This window comes from Danio rerio, chromosome 1 (genome assembly GCF_049306965.1).
Source record: "Danio rerio strain Tuebingen ecotype United States chromosome 1, GRCz12tu, whole genome shotgun sequence".
In the NCBI taxonomy this organism is placed as follows: Eukaryota; Metazoa; Chordata; class Actinopteri; order Cypriniformes; family Danionidae; genus Danio; species Danio rerio.
The window spans coordinates 12,582,501-12,601,772 of NC_133176.1; the positions used below are offsets into that span (position 1 = coordinate 12,582,501).

The 19,272-nt window shown below is 34.1% G+C and overlaps 1 protein-coding gene across 17 annotated transcripts in view; it reads right to left on the reverse strand.

Annotated features, from left to right (window-relative positions):
- The window catches only part of sdk1b (sidekick cell adhesion molecule 1b), a 452,496-nt gene that overhangs the window by 34,292 nt on the left and 398,932 nt on the right, over positions 1-19,272 (reverse strand). For all 17 annotated transcript variants that reach the window (XM_073949377.1, XM_073949383.1, XM_073949375.1 and 14 more), the window contains 2 exons: positions 12,642-12,836; positions 10,534-10,735 (listed from right to left, as the gene is read on the reverse strand). In XM_073949377.1, coding sequence (XP_073805478.1) covers positions 10,534-10,735; positions 12,642-12,836 — 397 coding nt within the window. The remainder of the gene's footprint in view (positions 1-10,533; positions 10,736-12,641; positions 12,837-19,272) is intronic.

The window sequence follows — 19,272 nt, forward strand, 5'->3', positions numbered from 1 at the left end:
CCTATCATAAAAAAATGCATTCATAAATACAGTCAAATGTTGTTGTGTACATGGTCTGGTCAACTCAGAGTGTCTTGAACTTTTTCAAAGACACTTAGGTATTACATGCTTATCAGAATGAATTATTATTCATTTATGATTTGTTTGTTATAATGACAGATTTGTTTGCTTTTCAAACTTTAAGTTGAGACATAGGGCTTTTTAGATTTAAAATAAAAAATGTTGTCCGATTTTGTCAGTGGAGCAGTTTTTGCTGCAGCAGCCATAACAAAAAAATAGCTTCAGGCGTTTTTTGATATTTTTTATTTGTTTAAATTAATTAATTTACATGAAACTTTTATACCGTCTTTTTGTGCGCGTTCTTATTGGTACCCTTTGATCAGTCACAAGATGTTGAACGTTTGTAAAAAGCCGGAGTGGAAAACTGAAAAAAATCAAAATACACTTTTGTTAAACTATTTTCACAAAGTAATAAAGATGTCATGTACACTACCAGTCAAAAGTTTGGGGCCTTTTTTAATGCTTTTTTTTTTTTTTAAGAAAATTATTCTGCTCATCAAACCAGCATTTATTAAATGTAAAAAAGTTAAATTGTTAAATACTTATTTAATAAATATTTATTTATTACTTATTGTATGTATTTTCAAATGAAATTATTAGTCCAGTCATTATTGCTTTTATTACTATGACCATAAATAACAACAACAACAGCAACAACAACAACAATAGACAACAACAACAATAGTAATAACAATAATATTTTTTTCTGAAGGATCATGTGACTCTGAAGACTGGAGTAATGAAGCTGAAAATTCATTTTTAAAATCACTGGAATAAATTATTAAATTTAATTATAAACTACTTTTGAACAGTTATTTTTTGTATTGAATTTTTGATGGAATAAATGCAGCCTTGGTGAGCTTATTTTAAAAATCCTACTGAACCTAAGCTTTTGACTGGTAGTGTACATGCTTGTTTCAACCTTTAACAGATTAATTTAGGTATTACATGCTTATCAGATTTAATTATTATTCATTTATAGTTTGTTCATTGGTAGCCAGATTTGTCACTGCTTTTCAAACTTTAAAGTGAGACACTGAGTTTTTCGGATTTTAATAGATTTTTTTTAGTGATTTAGTTTTTAGTCAGTTATGTTAGTTTGGTGGAGCAGTTTTTGATGCAGTGAAGCAAAACAAAAAACAAGCTTCAGGCATTTTTTTTTTTTTTAGGACACTTTTACACATGCCATTTGGATGTTTGATGTTTTTCACGATCACATTAAAGCCCTTTAATTAGTCATACGGCGTTAAACGTTGACAAAAAGCCAGATTGAAAAGCATCCCGGTGTGCACGGACCTTAATGAATAAAAGACAATCAAAAAACAATTGTTTTGAACGATTGACACATTGATACAGATTTCATGTACATGTTTTTAAAGGAAAATGTTTCAAAATTAGTTTTTTTCTCCATACTTAGCAAAAAATCTATATTTCAGCAGCATACATTGAACATAGACTTAACTGTACAGTTTTATTCATATCTATATTCATTTTCTTTTAATTAAGGGATACAGTCACCTTACATCATCATTTTTCTCAGAAAACATATTTTTAAAGGTTCAGTTGACTGGAAATTTTCACCGCATATTGATAACACTCAAAGAAATCTGTAAACACAAAGAAAATAAATCAAATTTCTTTACACATGAAGTTATGTGTAATAAAAAGAAATGACACAGGAAAGATATTGAAATAGGGAGGGCGGGTAGGGGAGGAGTTTAGAAAGGCAATGAAAGCCCAGACAGCAGCTGAAACCTCTCTGTAGATCTTCAGCAACCCTCTGCCCTTCATCAGTGTAAATGAATATCAGCTGCTTCAGTCCAACATCTACATTGTCAGAATAATGAAGATGAATCCAAGGTGGACATTTCAGCAAGACAATGATCCAAAACTAGCCAAGGAAACTCTTAAATGCTTTCAGGCCCAGCCATTAACCTGACCTTAATCCAACAGAAAACACAAAATAAAGTTCAGATTTGATAGACGAGACCCACAGAACATTTCAGTAGTTTAGGACTTTCTCCTTGTGTCATTTCATTGTTATTACACAGAACTCATTTTTAAGATTTTTTGTTTTGTTTTATTTTATTTTTATGTTTGTATTGTTTGGGTTTTTACAAAAATCTGGTACAATTCCATGTCAACAGTTTCTTTAGAAATATTATTCCCAGGAAAAAACATGACTTGTTCATTACTTATTTTATCTGTTGTATGTTCATGCATAATACATACAAACAAACATAAATACAGAGATTGGCAGTAATTATAAAGTTATCAAAACTCTCAAAATTCCCTCTGTAAAACCTTCAATGGTATCAAAAAAACATCAAAATAACATAAAAAGTTAACATGACTTCATCCAGATGTTAAAAATGTATGCTAATTAGTAAGTTTAAAGAAAATATAACATTTTGTTATACAAACAAAATTGGTCACTATTTTAAGGTATGATTATTGCTATTAACACCCCATTAACTATAAGACATTTGCCTCAATAAACTCCTAATTTGCTGCTAATTAAAAGTTTTTAAGGAAACATTAGTTAGGTTTATGTAATAGGTAGGTTTAGTAATACGATCAAGCACAATATGTACTTTAAGTATTAACAAACTGGCAATATCAGGCAGGTAATAGCCACTAGTTAATAAAAATAATTGCTGCTTAAACTAAAGTGTTACCAAAAGTGTGCAATTCTTAATGCAATCAGTCAACAGGGGAAGAATGCTGATGACTATTAAGACTATTAGTTATTTTTTTTAAGGAGACACAGGAAACTTTGAGTCTCTGTTTGTGTGCACGTGTGTGAAGTGAGCAATTAGGGATTTGAAAATCAGGACTGTGAGGGTGCTTGTGTGGTTCTGAGTGTTTATGTGTGTGTGTGTGTTTATAATTAGGGCGTTGAAGATGAGGACTGTTAGTGGCATTTCTGTTTTAATAGCTGGAGGCATTTACTCCACTGAGAATCAAGATGATTTGAACACAAACACCCTCTTGGTTCAAAACACTCGGTTCATGCAATTATGAAGAATGTGTGTGTGTGTTTGACAGAGAGAGAGAGAAATTAAATGAAATATAGGAAGTAAGGCACTGTATCAATGCAAAAAATGCAATATTGATACCTTGGATTGCTGTATGGGGTTTGGAATACTAAAATATGTAATCAACCTTTTTGTTAGTTGATGGGAAATTATGTTTAACTAAAATGACAAGATGAACATACAAAATTACAATGAAAATTAAACGATTCTAGGTATATTTGATGGTATTTTTATGGTTTTCATTTGGTAAGCATGGGATTTATGTAAAGCTATATGAGAAATAAAGGGATCATATTGAAGGATCATATAACATTGTACATTAATAAAGTTAAATAAATATGACGTATATTTTAGTTTATCAAGGACAAAATTTATATTTGATGTATTTAAATACTTTTGAACGTTTTCAATGATTCAAATAAATAAAAAATGGTAAAAAATACATAAGCAAATGAATAAAACAACATTGATTATATTAATTATTTGAATATTTAAGCAACAAATTAACATAACATAACTATTTCTTACAGAAAATATGACTCTGAAGAGTGTGTATGCATTTTTATATTGTATTTGTATGTTTTTATATTCTATATTGATCAAATAAATGCTGAATAAAAATGCATAAACGAATTCTTTCCTAAAAGAATCCAAAGCTTTTGAACTGTAGCCTAAACAATTATGCATAAATTACTTATATAAGAATCTTGGTGTGATTCTGGAGTCAGATCTGCGTTTCAGTAGTCATGTCAAAGCAGTAACTACTGTAAATCAGCAAACTATCAGCTTAAAAACCTTGCAAGAATTAGATGCTTTGTTTCAGGTGAGGACTTAGAGAAACTTGTTCATGCTTTTATCACCAGTAGGGTGGATTACTGTAATGGACTCCTCACAGGCCTTCACCAAAAAACCAGACAGTTGCAGCTCATCCAGAACGCTGCTACCAGGATTTTGACCAGAACCAGAAAGTCAGAGCACAGCACACCTGTCAGGTGTGTTGAATAAAGCTGGTGCTAAATTATGCAGGACACTGGCCCTCCAGGACCGAGTTTGGACACCCCTGGCATAGGTCCTCAATAAATTACAGATATGCTCATTGAATATAAACCTAAGGGATCCCTCAGATTATTCGGATCAAGTAAATTAGAAAATCCAAGAGTTCCAAGCAGAGTGAATCCGCCTTTAGCTACTGCTTGATCAGATGTGCTCCAACACTAGGCACATTTAAATCAAGACTAAAAACGCATCTGTTTAGCTGTGCCTTTACTGAATAAGACCTGTGCTACATCCGACAGATCACACTATTATGTCTTTCTTTTCTTTTTCACTCCAATAAAACCTTAAAAACACATTTAAATCTGTTTTCAATCATTTTTAATCATTCTTATCCTTTTTTATTTTTATTTTCATATACTTGTTTCTTTTATTCTTGTTATGTAAAACACTTTGATTACCATTGTGTATAAAATGTGCTATGTAAATAAACTTGCCTGGCCTACAAATGAAATCGATTCTATATTTTGCTTTATTATAATTAAATTAATTATGACAATAATATTGATAAAAAAATTTCATTTAAAATTATTTTAGTAAATACATATATATATATATATATATATTTTATATTTTTTAAAATAAAGGATTAAAAAACAATTTTTTAAAATATTATTTAATTTCATTAAAATCAAATCTTGACATAAAAAACCCTTAAATTCAATATTTGTATGAAAATCTCAGATGTTCATTTATAAATTAAAAAAAAAAAGCCAAGAATATTAAAATCACAATAGTAGTTTGATTGCAGTCTAAATGTTGGACAGCCGTTTGTGTGATTGTGGTGTAAATACATTAACATTTATGTTGCCTCTGCAGCGCATTAAAAGGTCTACGCAAATGCAGTTTTCATGTCATGCACGCCGCTTCGCATTCATCATCCGTGGCTCCTCTGCAGTAAGAAGTCGGCTTATGATGAGTCACTGAATGTCAGACGAAGGTACATGTGGGTAATTAAACGGACAGGCATGTGGGTTGTGGGTAATCGAGTGGTAGCGAATGCTGAAATGCTCCCATGATTCCATTACAAAAACAGGTTGAGAAAGTTGGTCTTACAGGGAGGTAGTCTTTTAACTCAATATATCTTTCCTCTTAATGCAAGCGGACATTTAGAGACGTGAGTGAAGATGACAGCGTGAATCAGACAGGTGACGATAAAAAGAATGAACAGGCGGCGAAACGTTAGCCAAAAATTTAGTGTGAACTGTGCACTAATAAAAATAAAAATTCAACTCATCATATGCTGTATATAGTTTTGTATGCTAATTTATTAATATGTTTTCCTGCAATATTTCCCATTAATGAAACTTATAAATGAATCTATCATTTATTAATAAAATTCTGCTTTGGACATGCCGTGTGGTATCTGGTTTGAGTTTAGCATCTTCAGCTAAATATTTTGGTAACACTTTACAATAAGGTGCATTAGTTAATGCATTAACTAACATGAACTAATCATGAACAACACTTGTACAGCATTTATTAATCTTAATTGAACATTTGGTAATGCATTATTAACAACCAAGTCCATGCTAGTTAACATTAGTTAATTCACCATGAGTTAACATGAACAAACAATGAACTACTGTATTTTCATTAACTAATGTTAACTAACATGAACAAATACAGTAGTAAATGTATTATTCATTGTTTGGTTATGCATTAATTAACATTAACTAATGAACCTTATTGTAAAGTGTGACCAATATTTTAAACCATGTCTCAACCTACGTATTACAAGGGTTTCCACCAGTGCTTTATTTGAGCCAAGTCTTGCTGGACCCTGTTCCGAAAAATGTCAGATATTGGGTTTTGCGTTCTAGTATTTATTTTAATTTATCCAGCATTAACTTTTGCGTGGAGAATACTTTCATGTGTGTGTGAGAGAGAGAATGTGAATGGGTGCGAGTAAAAAACAGCGAGCGCAGCTGTGTGGATAAAGATAATCATCATACCAAAGTTAAAGCAGAAGTCAGGTTTAACTATTGGCCACAACAATATTTTCGACCAATCAGCTTTCTTACGTTTACAGTCACTCTCACTGGTTGGTGAATATTGTTTCGCGTGCAGTGAGCAGCGAAAATAAATAGTAGCACAGTGGCCTGCCTAAATAATATTTGCATTTTCAAAACGTCAAAGAGACAGTCAAGCATATTTTTATATTTTAAAACCACAAGTAAATCTGATAATGAGCCTGATCAAAAGAGATCTTGAGAAGATGAAACTGCGCCTCTGGACCAGGGTAGCGGGAGACAGAAGCAAAACGATTTCAAGTCAACAAGACAGAAGAGGTAACTGTGGATTAGACTAAGTGAGTCATTTAGTTATGTTTATCACTTGGCACATAATAGTGAAGTGAACTGAATGTCAGTGGTGTTAGTTAACTGAATAGCGATGTTTCATAATTTATGTGTGTAGCTACATGTTTGTTTGTTCGTTATCTATACTTGAAATACAACTTTTTCCCCTCTTTATGAGCAAAAACTTTTGGAAGTCTATAAAAGCTTTTCGGCTTTTCTTATTTTAGCTGATTTAAACAATTATAAAAAACATAAAATGGAAAATTTTGACGTTCTGATAGGGATTCCTATGTAGAAGAATCACCTCTTAGCCCCCATCTGAGTCTCGCGTGTCATCAATGACGTCATGTAAAAACAAACTATGAGTTTATCTAAATATAAACCCTAACACTAACCCAAAAATCCCAAAGACGTAATAATAAGCCAAACTTTGACAAATCAGAGCGTTGGCTGTAAATTTCATAGAATTATGGGATTCACACTATCTAAAAAGGGTTGCAGTCTAAATAAGAACCCACAAGGAGTTATAAGTTGTATCTAAGCTTAATCTTTTTCTAGACTTAATTTTATACAACAAGATCTAGCAATAAAGGCTTTACACCACTACTTAATTAAAATGAGATAAAAAAAAATTACAATTTCTATGATTACTTAATTGTTTTGTGTTTAATCAACTGAAATTAGTAACAACAATTAAGTCAACTAATGAATTTGTGTTTGCACAGTATGGGCCCTATCATACACCCGGCGCAATGTGGTGCAAGGCGCGGCACAATAGTCTTTTGCTAGTTTCAGCTTGGCGCAAGAGTCGTTTTGAGGCGTTGCGCTATGCTGTTTAAATAGTAAATGCATTAGCGCTCATATGTGCGCCCATAGGCGTTCTGGTCTAAAAAGGAAGGCGTTCTGAGGCGCACTGCTGGCGCGTTGCTATTTTGAGAAACTAAAATAAATTTTTCATTAGACCAAAACAAACTAGGTCTAAACTCCGGCGCAGAGTTGCGCCTCGCTTACACACTGCTTAATACGCACAAGAGAGCAATAGGCAAATATCTTTACATATGAAAAAAAATTTAATATTAAGGTTATATAAAGGATATAATAAGAATAGATATAGGATATAAATATAAAGGATTAAAATATTACAAAAAAATATTTTCTAGCCAACATAAATATGAAAAATCCCTGCTTTTATGTCTTCATCTCGGGAGGCTTTTTCAGTTCATTCATAACAATTTGCTTTTGTATGATGTTATTATTATTAGCAGTATTATTTATTATATGCATATTTATATTTGTTTTAATAAAAACAAGCTTAGATTTGCCCATCTGCAGGTTTTAGACCATACGGGGCACAGCATGTGTTTTAGGATATAACTCAGGTTTTTGAGCACACTTCGTTATTATTGTTCATTTATTGGTTTGCTGGAAAATAGAACTGAATTTAGAAATAGTTTTAAAACAAATATTTGCGCTTAACAAACGCAATTAATTATTTATAGACTAATTGATGTCTGTGCGTAAAGGTTTTCCTATCCAAGAGCGAAAGTGAAAGTGATCCATTATCTCTCATTCTCATGCAGTAGATGCTCTGTTTAACAGTTTTCTGTTAAAAAACTGTTAACTGTTTGCTAGTGAAATGCTCAGTTTTTCCAGACAGACTTACTTTGCGTCCTGTAAATAGCGAATGCGCTTATGGCGTGACACAGCTGGCTCTTAAAGGGAATGGGAAATGAGACTCTAATTGGTTTATTCTCAAAACACACCTATGACTCATTAAGAAAATAAACTCAACCCTTTTAGACCATGCACCACGGCGCAAAGCAGATTTTCCTGTCCGTAAATTAGCAAAAATGAGTTCTGACACACCCTAAAGCGTTTGCCCCCTGCGTTTTGCAATATGCGCATGGAATGTCAAAATAGAGCCCTATGAATGTATTGTGTAGAAGCCTACATTTCTTTACAGTGTGCCTTTACGATCTTGTTCAGTCAGCTGCTGTGAGTCAGCAACACGATTTTAAATAGTTTTTCAATCACAGAACGTCACATTTTATTTTTGAACATGAAAAATGTATAGAGTTCTGGACCTCGGTGACCTCATGTCTGGCTGTGTGGCTGTTCAGGAGAAATATGAAAGAATATGAGGCAGCAGTGGTGCGCTGGAAACAGGTTAGTGAAGCGGGTTGGATGCTGAATGGATGTGTGATTAGACATCAGGCCACCTGATGGTCAGTCTGATTATGATTACAGCAGTCTCTCTCTTTCTCTCTGTCGATTTCACTCGCTTTTTTATCCTTAATGATGTCTCATCAGTGTCACTGCATATCTATAGTATAAAGTGTCCTACATGTTTTGTGCAATTTCATTCTTTTGAGCTTGAAGAGCTTTGTTTGATTCAGGCTAATTGAGGTCGTTTCATTTTAACCCAGTGTCTCTTATACAATAGTAGTAATAATGTGGGTCTACAGTGATGGTATTAGTAATATGTGGGTGATTCTTGAATTGCCGGTACATTTCGCATCTCCAACAATAACCGTGTACTCTTTTTCAAAAACTTCAGTGAAAGAGTTGTGAATAACACAAATTACATCAACATATCTCCAAAAAATCAAGTTTGTTCATGTATTTAGAGACATTTTGTCTTGGAAATATAAACTCTCCATCCTGAATGATATATTCAGCATCAATTATAAAATAATTAAATAAAATTTTCATTTGTTGTGTGTTTACTAAGTTAAACAAACATTTGCATGGAACATTTATTTTTTGTATTATTTGTCATTTCAGTAATAATAAAAAATTGTGTCTGCCTCTACTTTCCGGGCAACTCTGTTACATGGGTAATAAAAAGGCATAACAATCTTTAAAACAATAATAAAAAAAGCATGTGACTTAAAAAAAATTATAATAAAGTAAAATAATAATAATTAAGTAAAATTACAATATAATATAATATAATATAATATAATATAATATAATATAATATAATATAATACAAAAATATAATATAATATAATATAATAAGTAAAAAATATTTAATATTTATTTTATATAATAAAATAACTTCCATAATACATGTCTAAAAAATATAAAAAACATTAAAAACTAAACAAAAATATTTTAAAAAAAAGATGTTAACACTTTACTCTCGAACAAAACAAAAAATAATTAAAAAAAAAACAAAAACAATACAAAACAAATCATCGAAACAAAAACCAAAACAAAGCAAAAAACTAAACAAAATGAAAAAAAACAAAACAAAACAGAAAACTAAACAAAACAAAACAAAAAACATTGAATGAAAAACAACAACAAAAAATAATAAATTAAACAAAACAAATAAATCAAACAAAACAAATCAAAACAGAACAAAAAACAAATCAAAACAAAACAAAAAAACTACACAAAAAACAAAACAAAGCAAAAAACAAAATGAATTGAAACATCAAAACAAAACAAAACAAAAAACAAAACAAAACAAAACAAAACAAAACAAAACAATGGCACTATAACCAATGAATGCATAAAATGATTTATGTATAAAAATTGTGATATCCTGTAAACAAAACAAAAACAAATATAAGACAAAAGATTATAAACATTATTAGTAAACCTTTTAAAATGCTACAGTTTCTTTTTTTTGTTGCTGTTTAATATAAAAGTCAATTCACACTGGACCAACACATGACAACAGTGTTGCCGTCAGGCTTAGTCAAGTCAGTTTGTTACTCCTGTCAATGTCTCTTGGTGTTTGCAGGAGCTTGTTTTGCCAGATTAAACACGCTGAATCATATTTTTCGTTTCAGAGAATGTCAGAAACATTAACATCACTATAATCTGATGATAATCCACATTTCTCATCATCATTTGGTGCGGTGTGCACTGGCTTTAAAAGACTCTAAATTACAACCTACAAATTTGCTTGCTCCAAAACCATGCTTACAATGACCTCAAGCGTAACCCAATCCTGTATATTTTACCATCCGTCAGAGCTGTAGCAAAATCTGCTATAAATAGTGTATGTTCTTGTAGCGCCGGCGCAGGCAGTTATGACTAATCAGAGTGAGAAATGTGCGACGTGTTACCTATCCACCTCCCAGGAGGAGTTATTATGAGGGATGGAGGATGTGTGGGTCTTCCAGTCTCCGTCCGGCAGCTCCAGCGTCTGCAGGGTGAAGTAGCGCACTGGGGAAGAGCCGTCTCCGCCTGCCATCCAATGAAGTCGCAGCTTGTAAGACTCCACCCCTTTCTGAGGCACGGTGAGCCGGCGCGGAGCCTGAGGACGCTCTGTGGGACAGGTGTAATGAGACACTGATGGGCAAATGGATGTGGGGGAGACTTTGTTTGAGCTCGGGTTTTAACACAGTCAGCTTGGAAGGGCCACGTACATTTAGTCGGAATTATTAGCCCTCCTGAATTATAAGCACCCCTGTATATTTTTTCCCCAATTTCTGTTTAACGGAGAGAAGACTTTTTCAACACATTTGTAAACATAATAGTTTTAATAACTGATTTATTTTATCTTTGCTTGATGACAGTACATAGTATTTTACTAGACATTTTTCAAGATACTAGTCAGTCCCGATTTTGTGATCGTTGAATGTATCGCAAAATCAAGCAAACCTGCAAAATTTTGCGGATCTCACATTTTTTCTGAAATGGCGCATATTCATTTGGTTGGATTATTTTTCGGGATGTATTGTTGACATGCAGTTAATACAGTACAATTCATTATGTTCATGCATTGTTGGCATGCTCTAAACTTGACAGATAGCTACAAGCTATTAAAAGAAGATAGTTGTAAAATACACTTGTGGGCACTTTAAATTTACTTTATTCCTTTTTATTTGCTTTATCATTATTATGTTTATGAGTTTAATTGGTACTAGGTTACATATTGAAAATAAGTGTTGTTTTAAAATTGACAAAACCCAATGTCTGGGTCTAAGAGTAATGAAAAATAGAAATGATAAAGAATTTTGTCTGTAGTGTATTTTTACAGCAAATCAACAACAACAACAACAAAAAAAATAAGGCTGCAAATATTGCTACAAAATTTGTTATTTTAGGCCATAAAAATCAGAAAGAAGAAGGTCCTGTGAAATCCTGGAGGGACTGACTAGTATTCAGCTTAAAGTGGCGTTTAAACGCTTAACTTGGTTAATTAGGCAAGTTAGGGCAATTAGGCAAGCCTTTGTATAACAGTGGTTTGTTCTGTAGACAATCTAAAAACTTATAATTAGGTAAAACAATTAGGTGCTAGTTGTATAATAATTCAAGAGTTTTTAAAGTATTAGGCTAACTTATCAGACTTTGATAGGAGAAAGAATTATAGAATGAAAGCCTCATTTTTTTTTTTGAAGCCTCATTTGATAAATAATTTCTTATCTAGGTAAAATTAAACATTAATTTTTACCTTTTTGCATACTGTTTATTATGTTGTTTAAAACCATGACAGGAGTCTAAATAAAACCCTAAATATTGAAAATCTAAAGCAACTTGTAATCTCTCTCTTGAGATGATAACATCTTGCTTTTATATCAACATGATGTCCATTAGAGAGCCACAAAACGTTGCTTAAAAAGTACATATACATACATTTTTAAATAAAATGATCAATCATTTCGCCAAGTAAGACTTGGGCTCATTTAGGCTGCATATACACTGCAGTTCTTGATGGTCAATTCTGATTTTGTGACCGTATCCGATTTTTTTAAGGGAAACAAGGCCTGAATCTGATTTGAGTAAATCGAAATCCATGTGATTTGTTCCTGCTTACACGTACATGGGCCAAATCCGATCTCTGCCACATGGGAGAAAAAAATCGGAATTGAGTCACTTGAACAGTGCAGTGTAAATGCGGCCTTAGAGCTCTTTGAAACTGCAATTCAGAAGTTCAAACCACTGAGCATCACTGAGGTTCACTATATGGAGGAAACTACGAAGAAATTAACAACTTGGATGATAAAGGGCGAGTAAATGATCAGTATTTCGTTTCGATTCTGGAAGTGAAGTAATGACTCAAACCTCGGTCCTGGACCAACCCCATTTAAACACACCTGAACCAGCTAATCTAGCTCTTTCTGGGTAAGCTAGAAACATCCAGGGAGGTGTGTTGAAGAGAGTTGGAGCTAAACTATGCAGGACACCAGCCCTCCAGGACCGAGTTTGGACAGCCCTGACTTAAACGTACCTCTTTTCTCAGTGGTGATGACGATGGCCTCGTCTGCGGGCCCCCAGCCCTGTAAAGTGCGCGCCGTGATCTGGAACACATACGCAGACTCTGGCATCAGACCCGTGACTGTGAACTGCCGGGCGTTGGAGCCCACCTCAACCGTGGTGAACTTGTTGGGGTCGTTGATATCAAGACGGTAAGAAATCTGATAACCTGCAGAAACAAAAGTCAAAACAGCTGGAGTGCATTGTTTTTGTCCACCCTGGTTTCATCTTCATCATCCTGATAATGTAGATGTTGGACTGAAGCAGCTGATATTTATTTACACTGAAGAAAGACAGAGGGTTGCTGGAGAACTACTGAGAGATTTCAGGTGCTGTCTAAGCTTTCAATGCCTTTCTGGACCTCCCTTTCTTCATGTGTTCAATACTTTTTCCCTGCGTCATTTCATTTTACTACACATAACTTCATTTGTAAACTAATTAAATTTGTTTATAGAACATTGTTTACCAACATCCGGTGATAATTTCAAGTCAATAGCACCATTAGAAATATGCTTTCTAAGAAAAGTGGTGATGTGTTCAATACTTATTTTTTCCTGCTGTATACAGTATATAAATATTTATTTACACACATGCATGGATTTATTTGAGAAAATGTATATACTTAGATATAAAATATTTATGCAGATGATACAAATTATATATCCATTTAAATATCTATGTGAAAAAAACGTTTTGTATAGTTTATGTATCACATATACATTATAAATATATAAAACACACATATATCTTATGTCAAAACTTTTATTTTGGATATGATTACTAATCATATAAAATAACAGCCATTAAAATACAGAAACTGACTATAAAATAATGGGCGCTAAATTAGAACAATTTCCTTATTAATACATTTCCGGTAAATTTCTGTTATTTCACGTGTGTTATTTTACTGTAAATGTCTGTAATTTAATGGCTGTTATATTACATTTTTTGTTCCAGCACTCCTGCTGCTGAAAAAAAGTAAAATAACCATTTTTTATACACTGTATATACAGTAGTAAACATCTGAAGTGGACCAAAAAAATATTATGTGAAGTTTTTAAACTAATTTCGAGAGGAGCACGTGATATAATTGACTGCAGCTGGCCACCAATCTACACTCATTAGTTAGCCAATCAAATCTATCCTAACTCACTATAAGTAGCCTAGCTAGATATTACTCCCTTATCTTCGTTTTCTGAAGAAACCCCCCATCCACCCCTTTCTCCTCCTTTTCTCCTTTACAAAAAAGGGGAGCTCTCGAGAACCCCCTGATCTCGTACTCCCCTCACATGCTCTATGGACCTGGCGGGAGCCCTGGACTCAACTATCTCCGAGCTTAGGGTTCTCTCCCGGGACAGCATGCCAAACCTGCTTACAGCTGTCAAGCAATATCTAAGTGTGAACTCTTGAAATGGATGTTGATCAATAGATTTAAGACAACTTTGATTCACTTCAGATGTTGAATACTGTATGTAGATTATTATAAAGTATTTTAACTTTCAACCTATTCTTCATAAAAAGGCCATTATATAGCATCTGAAGACGTAATATATGCAACCATCCGGACTACTTTTAGGCCAAAAAGTTATTTATTTTCTTTTCCAGAGCTTGATGGCGAACATCTTATAACACTTTCAAAATTACAAAAGATTAGTGTCACCCTTCAGGCATAGACAAGTCATACAGTTCAATTCACTCACTTCATACACTTCGCCAGGTGTGTATCATTACAATGGACTAAACATATGAGGCGTCACATTTCAGTTAAATACGTCAGGTCATTATGCGAGTTTGAAACAGCAGCTTTCCTTCATCAGGTTTAATAGTCCTCATCTAACTGCAGACATGCCTCGTTTCATTTTAATGCGGATGCTAAGACCAAAGTGTCCTACCAAAGATTTCCAGGCTCTAACCTGTAAACTCTCGTAAAATCTGGAAGGGTGTCTGACATGAGGTGGTGGAGAGATCGAGAGAGAGTTAAGTATCTAAATGAGGGAATCTAGAGAATGAACTGGAAGCTTTTTTATCTTTGTCACATGGGACGTGTGGTGTTAGCATGTGCCGTTTGGAGGATTAGCACAGCACTACAGAGCTGAGCATGGGTTTAATTCAATGTTTTTTTTCCTCGTCGCCTTGTCTCCTCAGATTCTTATTCACCCTTTCTCTCCGTTTCTCTCTTCTTCTCCTCTCTCTCTCTCTCTGAACGCACAGCTCGCTAAGATCTCCTTTATTAAGAGGCCATCGCTAACCCAAAAAGCCCAGAGGGGCCTATGCAAAATCCTCTGCTTTTCCCGCTTGTTCCTGAGCTCTCTCTTTTGATGGTTTTTCCTTTCTTTCTCTCTCTTTTTTTTTTTTTGCATTACGCTAGAGGCACAAATCAACTCGCACTTTTTTTTCTTTTCCTTTTTTTCCGAGAGCAGCTTTTGCCCTGAAAATGGAGAGGAGGAGGCAAAAGGACAAAAAAAACGGCCAACAATCAACTGGTCAGGCTTTGTATTTTCCCTCATCTATCATGGTAGAGCTGTGACCCGTGCCAGGTGGTTCGGTACTCATTTTTTAATGTCTGGGTTGCTGTGGTGAGAGCAGTAAGGCGTGTAATTGGTCAGATCGTCGCCCCCTCGGTCAGGCACATTTTATTTGTGCGCCCTGTTACCACAGCAATCACTGATCCCTAACCACAGGACACATTATAGCAGACACTCAATGCTAGCTGAGAAGGAGAGACCATTACACAAAGATCCATGGTGCCACCATAAATACCACTGTGACACTTTCATACCAGTCTAATTCCACCTTGAGGTATACTCATATCATATCATATCATATCATATCATATCATATCATATCATATCAATCAATCAATCAATCAATCAATCAATCAATCAATCAATCAATCAATCTATCTGTCTGTCTGTCTGTCTGTCTGTCTGTCTGTCTGTCTGACTGTCTGTCTGTCTCTCTATCTAATCCATCCATCCATCCATCCATCCATCCATCCATCCATCCATCCATCCATCCATCTATCTATCTATCTATCTATCTATCTATCTATCTAAAAAAAAATAATGGGAAAAACAGTGACTCACGAAATATGGAACACGGTAATTACATTTTTTTTACAGAATAGATCAGGGGTGTCAAACTCAATTCCTGGAGGGCTGAATTTCTGCACAGTTTAGTTCCAACCCTAATTAAACACACCTGATCAAACTAATTGAGTCCTTCAGGCTTGTTTGAAACCTACAGGTAAGTGTGTTGGAGCAGGGTTGGAACTAAACTGTGCAGGGATTCAGCCCTCCAGGAAATGAGTTTGACACCCCTGATCTATTCTGTAAAAAAAAATTAATTACCGTGTTCCATATTTCGTGAGTCACTGTTTTTCCCATTATTTTTCCCACTATGGGACCTTGATCTCTGCTCTGTAGACTACTGATGTTGAAAATTCAACTGTGCGTTCTGACAAACTGACTTCTATTGACATTTTAGTAGTTTGAAACAATATATTGTGTAAGAAATAATATAGAAAATCATTAATTTTCCTAATTTTCCTTCACTTTTGTCTCTACTTTAGAGATCGCCACAACTAAAGGAACCACTAACTATTTAAGCAAATGTTTTTACACAGCCCGATGCTCTTCCAGCCTCAACCCGGTACTGAGAAACACCCTTATACACTGTCACATTCACTTATGTGGGGGAAACTGGAGCACCGCACCCCACGTGAACATGAGGAGAACATGCAAACTCCATACAGAAATGCTAACTGGCCTATCCGGAACTCGAACTTGCAAACTTTTTGGTGTGAGGCGACAGTGTTAACCACTGAGCCATCGTGCCACCTATAAAGAAAACAGTCCATTAAAAAAGTAAATAGTACTGGAAATGTATGACCGTTTTTGCACTATAAATTAAAATAACAAATAATTTACGATATTTGGGCGATATTTCACTTCAAACTATTATTCTGTTAAGTTGTTAGCATTGTACTTGCTAAAATCAACTAAATGTATTATTGAGCGCACTTTGTGCTAGATTACATTTGGAATGATTTAAGCCCCATGCAAACTTTCCATAGAACTTACATGGAAGAAGCATGAAAACTGTGCGTTCGCAGTAAAAGCACACACTTTTTGCACCATTCATCATTTAACCAGAGGAGGCTTCACTGACAAAATTTTCATTAGTTGAAAATTGGATTGGGTCATTTATTCATTTTCTTGTTGGCTTAGTCCCTTTATTTATCAGGGGTCGCCACAGGGAAATGAACCACCAACTTGTCCAGCAAGTTTTTACACAGCGGATGCCCTGCCAGCTGCAACCCATCTCTGGGAAACATCCACACACACACACACACACTCATACACTACGGACAATTTAGCCTACCCAATTCACCTGTACTGCATGTCTTTTCACGGAAGGGGGAAACCACAGCACCCGGAGGAACCCCGCGCGAACGCAGGGAGAACATGCAAACTCCACACAGAAACACCAACTGAGCAGAGATTCGAACCAGCGACCTTCTTGCTGTGAGGCGACAGCACTACCTACTGCACCACTGCTTTACCCTGGATTGGGTTAGTTGAAAATAAATTAAACAAATAAAACCTCCATAGGAAACTGCTCTGTTTAACCATGTGCACTGTTCAAATTTAATTTACTGTTCATGGCTGTTTTTGCCCCATTGACTTCCATTATATCCACATTTTTGATTGCAAAACCATGAGACCATATAATCATGCATTTATGATTGTTGGTGGTTTTCCCTGTTGGGAAGAGGTCAAATTTGTAATAAAAATAAAATAAAAAAAAGAAAGTATAATAATATTAATACAAATGGCTCTGATTTCAGAAAAGAGATATTATATAAAAATGCTACATTGATAAACACACTCAGGTTGTAGACAGGGGTCGGGAAACTTTTTTAACCAAAGAGCCATTTCTGATTTTTTTTTTAACAAATGCATTTTTTAAAAAAGAGCCATTTGAGTATTAGTACTATAAATAATACATGTTTAAACAAAATCTTTATTTTTACCCATGGACAAAAAATAATAATAATAAAAAAAATTAATAATAATAATAATAATAATAATAATATTAATGAAGCATCACATGTTGAGCAAGTCCGAGAATGAAGACAAGAAAAATTTGAGAATTTTTCACCACTGATGAATGTTGTGTAAATTTATGTGCGCAAGGTTACCATACAAACGTTAGTTGTTTGCTTTTTACCGCAATTCAAGTTTATCCACAGCACCACACACACACATTGGTCGAAACGTTCTTTTATTGTTAACTGAGTTGTTGTTCACTTTACTATAAAAAATATGTATAAAAATACATTAAAAATGGAATTGTAATTGTATTTTTAATTGGAACTGATTTTTTTTAAACTGTAAAATATTATTAAAGGGAGACAGCTGGATGGCCACATATTTTTGGTCAAAGAGCCACATGTGGCTCCTGAGCCATAGGTTCCCTACCACTGTTGTAGACTGTACAATTGTACTTTAGACTCTTCAATATACACAGTTTGCTATTTGTTCACACTACTTATTTAAAATGAGCTGAAACAACAACTATTGAGTTTTTTGAGGGACAACTTAATTGTTTCATGTTCAAAACAACTAAATCAGTAAAAACTAATAAGTTAATTTAATTCCTTAATGTTGCCCCAACAGCCTTTTTTACAGTGTATGTTTATCAACTCTTTATATCTTTTAGGACCTGAAGTACTGCAATCCAATGAAAGTTGCCATTAATGCACATTAATGCACAGTGTTTCATACAAAGCCACTGCTTAAGCAGTATCTGTTTTTATTATTATTTTTTTTTTATAAAAGCAACAAAGAGATAAAAGGTGTGCGTTTAATTTTTAAATGTTAAAATACTTTCTACTCTCCAGCTTAAAGGATTAGTTCATCTTTTACTCATCCTCATATCACTCCAAACCTTTGTGAGTTGCTTTCTGGGGAACAACAGAAAGCAACAATGCATATTATCAATGCAATTATAATGTATTGTGGCTTTCAAGTTGCAAAAAAGACACAAAACACCATCAAAGCAGTTCCTAAGACTCTCCTCTATATATTATCTTAAGTAAAACGGGCTTGACAGAAGTAAATATCGACAGTACATTAAGCCGAACTAATTATTTAATATGGCTAAATATTGATGATTTCTCAAATGCAAATGATTTGCATCGAGACCAGTTCAAATCATTGCCATTAGGTAAAATCTGTTTATCCAACCAATGGCAGAAGGGATGACATTTGGGAAACTACTAATTAAATTTGCCACTTCGTTCGGTGATGCAATTGACATTAAAATTGCACACTTCGTCTATAAGTGCATTTATAAATCAATGCGAGTGTTTGAGAGATGAATAAAGACAATCATAATGAGAAAGTGATCCTGACATAGAGATATTGAGAGAAAGAGAGAGATATTAAATGCTAGAGTAAAAAGAGACACCAGAGAGATGTCAATCCACCAATCAATATTCACCAACAGACTCTACTCTTTCAATACATTACTACTCAAACCCATTTAGGGGCTAAACCACAACCACTACCACAATAAAACTACAGTAATCTATATAGACA